The sequence below is a fragment of the Panulirus ornatus genome, chromosome 42, assembly GCF_036320965.1.
Source record: "Panulirus ornatus isolate Po-2019 chromosome 42, ASM3632096v1, whole genome shotgun sequence".
Lineage (NCBI taxonomy): Eukaryota > Metazoa > Arthropoda > Malacostraca > Decapoda > Palinuridae > Panulirus > Panulirus ornatus.
Window position 1 is genome coordinate 4,312,748 of NC_092265.1, and position 5,178 is coordinate 4,317,925.

Consider the following 5,178-nt stretch of genomic DNA (forward strand, 5'->3'; position numbering starts at 1 on the left):
ATTACTTAGAATATATCCCAAATTAGCGAGTTGTACAGAATGACTATATATTTTTTTTTTTTTTTGTGATATTGGGTAGGTGCTGTGCATTAAAAACGATCGTCAGGTGATTTGAACTACCTTAATGGGTTCGCTGAATAAGTTCGCTACCTCAACCATTTGCTGCCATAGGTTGCTAGCCAGAGAGTAACATCAAATATGGCTAGTAAACAAAGCAGGAGCCAGCCCAAGTTTAGCATAGAAGATGCTTTTGAAGAGGACGCAGACGATGCTATCCGTCTCTACGGTGCTACAAACGAACGCTCACCCCTGAAACCCAAGAATAGAGATGAAAATGTAGGAACAGAAGACGTAGCGATTAGAGTGGAAGATCCTCTGTCGGGCGTAGGCGCGGCTAGTGGTGTTAAAGGTCTTCTCACTGTACCTGATGTAGACGTAAGCACGTATTCCATGTGTCTAGTGATAATTATATGCTTCCCTTGTTCCACCTTTAAAACAGTAATTAAGCCATCCTGTGCCAAAAGTCTTGGGTATTGACTTGTTTTGCAATAGTTGTGTAGTGTGTAGAGAACAGAAAAAGTGGCAGAGCGTAATTTAAAGCATTATTTTCTTTTTAGCAATAATAGGTAAGGTGGTAGTGGTGAGGGTTTTGAAATCAGGGAGAATGTTGGGTTAATGAAACACTTGTTAAAAATCAACAGAATACCTGAATATCCCACCTGTTAAAAATCAATAGAATACCTGAATATCCCACCTTAACTGTAGTAGTTGATTGTATTTTGGTAAATTTGTAGTTTTGCTGTGCATTGAAACTAACTGAATAAACCACAGGGTGAGTGAGATTGCAGATTGATAGTAGGCTTAACAGTACTTGTGAGTTGAGCCTTGGGCCCAAAATGCAAAAGAATGAAGAGGGGTGGATGTTTTGAAAACTGAATGCCTGAGGATAACAAGTATTGTGAGGAGGGTTGATTGCTTAAGGAATGACAGTGTAAGTGAGAGGTGTGATAGCTGAATATGACTGAGAGAGCTAAGGAGGTTTGGACATGTAAAGAAAGAGCAAAGGAGGTTACCTCTTACCCATTTGCCCTCTTCACTGATGTTCCCATTTGTTCTCTTGTTTTTCTTTTACTGTTCACCACCTTTCACAATACTTTCTTATTCTCCCTGAACTGTGCTGATACTTATTCACCCCAACTCTCATTTGACTGCTTTCTCTGTCCCTGCACCCTCCTATGACCTCCTTCCACTTTCTCTTGTACATCTCCCAATCCCATGCACTCCTACCTTGCAGATTACACCCATACACCTCTCTTTTCTCTCTCATGAACAGCTTGATTCCCTCATCCCTCCACTCACTCCTCTTTTTTACTTGTCCACCCCTTCGCATGCCACCTATTTCTCTTTTAAATGTAGTCAGTGCTTCTCCCATTTCTCCCACACTCCATTAGATTCATTCACTTTAATCTTTTGCTTTTCTGCTCTCAGCATCTTTTGGTCTCTCTTCACACATTCCTCTTTTCCTAGCTCCTTCACTTCGACACTCTTCCCATCCATATCATTTTCTCTTTTCCTTAAGCCTCAACAAACCATTTTCACCTACATCAAGTAGTAATCAGGTGCCTCTCAGCATATTCACATCCAAGGGTCTCTCCTATGCTTGTTAGCTAACTTGCACATGCATGTTGTATTTGTGTGTAAAGAATGCTAGAATGAACACACATTAGTTCTGTTTATCAATACAGTGGCTGCTTGTTAAGAGTTCTGACCTACTTTATTTTGTACAGGCAATATCTCGTGATAGTGACTCTCTCATACCTGGAGACACTTGCAGTTTCTCAGAATCTCCACGATGGTGGTTTCTCCATCCAAAGGTCCGCGAAAAATGGAGAATAGTAGCTGGAGCCTTCTTCCTCCTAATTATGGGAATAAGTTAGTTTAAATTTTTTTTTTGTTTGTGTGCAAATTGCAATTGTATCGGGAAATTAGTATAATAGTTGCTAGTTAGGGACAAGTTGCTGATATAGTTTTGACATTTCCTGTATTTTTGCAGATAATTAAGCACGTATTTGTACTGTTTATAATCCTAATGGAATACATTTTCCATGAAATCAGATTATAATCAAAATGGTTTGTGAGTGGTACATGAATATAATTGGAACATAAATGAAAGAAAGAAGTTGAAGTAAAACTTTATATATATTTGTAAAAATGAAGGGTGTTTTGAAGTGGTTTGGGCACATGGAGAGGATGAGTGAGGAAAGATTGACCAAGAGGATATATGTGTCGGAGGTGGAGGGAGCAAGGAGAAGAGGGAGACCAAATTGGAGGTGGAAAGATGGAGTGAAAAAGATTTTGTGTGATCGGGGCCTGAACATGCAGGAGGGTGGAAGGAGGGCAAGGAATAGAGTGAATTGGAGCGATGTGGTATACCGGGGTTGACGTGCTGTCAGTGGATTGAATCAAGGCATGTGAAGCGTCTGGGGTAAACCATGGAAAGCTGTGTAGGTATGTATATTTGCGTGTGTGGACGTATGTATATACATGTGTATGGGGGGGGTTGGGCCATTTCTTTCGTCTGTTTCCTTGCGCTACCTCGCAAACGCGGGAGACAGCGACAAAGTATAAAAAAAAAAAAAAAATGAGAATAGTAGCATGCTTTCATCCTTAGTATTATGTGAATGAGTTGCTAAGAAAAACTACTTTTTTGTTGTTTCTTGGCAAATTATGAATATGTAAGCTTTGGGAATTGTTAAAGATTACAATAACTGATAATAACACCATGTTATTTTGAAATGAAGAAAGAAATGAAGGGGTGTGTGAGAGATGGGATATGGCAGAAAATGTTAAGGAAATGAATTGTGGAGTGGTAGAGTGGATGAAACATAATACTGTGAGGTGATTTGAGCATGTGGAAAGAATACAAGATGGGGAATTCACAAGTAGATTTTATAGTATTACAATTAAAGGTGGTAGTGTGAAAGGAAGACCATCGGTGACATGGGGAAATAGAAATGAAATATTACAGGTGGGAGAGATATTGTGGAAGAATGTGTGGAATGGTGAATGCGAGGGAGGCCTGAAAGGACAGAGATAAGTGGAGATTTTTGCCATGGCCACCCTCTTGATGATTGTTCCCAGAGGGAAAGGGCATTAGAGATGTATATGAATAGATAGATAGAACACTACATGCATCTACAAATGAAAATACCTAGTTTGCTTGAATTGCATTTGTTCATAATCCTTTTGGAATAGGCCTCTCATAAATTCAGTAAATATTTTTAAAGCTTGTGAATGTTTACATCAGTATCATCAAAACTTGCATTAAAAGAAGGTATTGATACAGTCCCTGTATTTGTCATTTAGTCTTACTGAGTTTTTCCTTTGCAGTTTTGCTCAGTACTGGTATAGTCGTCGAAGCTGTCCCACTTGAAAGTCTTTCTGGACCAGTGTTCATCATTGCTGGTCTTATATGCTTTATCCCAGGAGCTTATCATGTAGTTTACGTTATACTGGCAGTATGGGGAAGACGTGGTTATGACTTTTACAACCTTCCACTTTTCAACTGATCATGAATTGGATTATGGGATACAGTTTCTGAGCTCCCCATACTTATAACTGAATTGGGATTAGTCATATATTACATTAGACAGATGATATGGAATATTTTAAGTATTGAAAAAGTTTAAGAGTGGAGTAGATCTCACTGCTTTAGGTTTTACTCAGAGTTATTGTGATTACCATTGATGATGTTATTATTATTATCACTATTATTATCATCATTATTATCACCTTTCCTAACTGCACCAGGTGGTTTAAGTATTTTTATAGGGACCTGGTGTAGAAACTGAAGATACAGAGAATATACTTTATTCTGAATGCATTAGATAGAAGTGTATTGCTAAAAGAGATGGTCTCTCAAATCCACCCCAATTGTCACTTCCTGTGATATGCAAAACAGTGGGAGATATGCCATTTTTGGTTCTATTGCTAGGGTAATAGTATTCCTTAGATTTTCTTTTTTTTTAAAGACTAATTTATTTTTCTTGACCTTTGGAAATATCTTTTTCTTATAAGTACTGCAGTATGTTTTCAAAGTAAAACATCTCTATGAAGTATCACTTGCTCATGTATTACAGTGCTTTCTGCCTATATTCTTAATCACAATATGTAGTGTAAGCACAAAGAGTAATATTTACTCCTGCTGTACAGGGTATTTCATACAGTATTGAACTTGCATACTGTTTGTACATGACACAAACATATTCATTATTTAGGCATAATGTATATAAATTGTAGGTGTTTTCCTTGTTGATTATATCTCTACTTTCTGTGTTTACAACTACTGAAGGCTAGTTCTTTTATTTCAAAAGAGGATGTTCAGACTGATTATCAGAATATTGAATTTGTTTATATTCAAAGATGTTGGAAACAGTTAGGTTTGCTCCATGTTTTAAAGATGGATTTGTTGGAAATATTTGTAGCAAAACCTATGATATTAGTATGAGGTCCTAAGAAATGACTATTATCGTTATGCCCTCTCACTCTTCAAGAAATGGATGTAAAAATTGATATAAGCATAAACATAGATGCAAGGTCTTGTGGAAGGAATGATTAACTCCAGCTTTTCTGATTCACAATCATTGTTCTTTCATGTTTTTATGTATTTTAGGCTCAGTTCATGGCCAGAAGAGCCATGTGAGGCTTTCAATGAAGCAAAAGAAAAAAAAAGCTAGAGCTTTAGAAGTAAGAAGAAAGGAAAAACTAATTTCGGTTTTGGAGGAAGTGGAAAACTTGCTTTTTAAGAAGGAGCAAATCTTACCAACTCTGAAAGATATTAGATGGGAAAGAATTCCAAAGCTGAGTGATTCAGGGAAAAATAGACATCACAATGACTTATCTTTGAATTGCCTACAGCCACACAGTGATCATGGAACAGTGTTGGTTGTCCAGTGTTACACATTTAAGTTAATGATGGGGAAAACAAGCAACTCATTTTAGGGAGCAGAAACTAAAATGATATCTATAGAAGAGGAAAACAGTATGGCAAGTTTTGAGATCAAACGGAAAACTGACAGGTCAGATTGCTTTGAACTTTACTATCAAGTAAATACATAGAGATAAAACCTCAGATGTAAGAGCAAGCAAATCACTTTTTTTTGAGTAATCAGAGCAATT

At 37.3% G+C, this 5,178-nt stretch overlaps 1 protein-coding gene across 2 annotated transcripts; it reads left to right on the forward strand.

The window, feature by feature from the left end:
* Positions 1–71: 71 nt before the first annotated feature.
* On the forward strand, positions 72–4,764 carry LOC139761849 (transmembrane protein 134). Of its 2 annotated transcripts, none has more exons than XM_071686382.1 (3): positions 72–435; positions 1,788–1,932; positions 3,391–4,764. In XM_071686382.1, the coding sequence occupies exons 1-3, from the start codon at positions 199–201 to the stop codon at positions 3,567–3,569; spliced, it is 561 nt and encodes a 186-aa protein (XP_071542483.1). In that variant the 5' UTR covers positions 72–198; the 3' UTR covers positions 3,570–4,764. The 2 variants fall into 2 exon arrangements, with proteins under 2 accessions (XP_071542483.1, XP_071542484.1); XM_071686383.1 differs by having other exon boundaries at positions 72–336; positions 3,391–3,719.
* Positions 4,765–5,178: the final 414 nt, after the last annotated feature.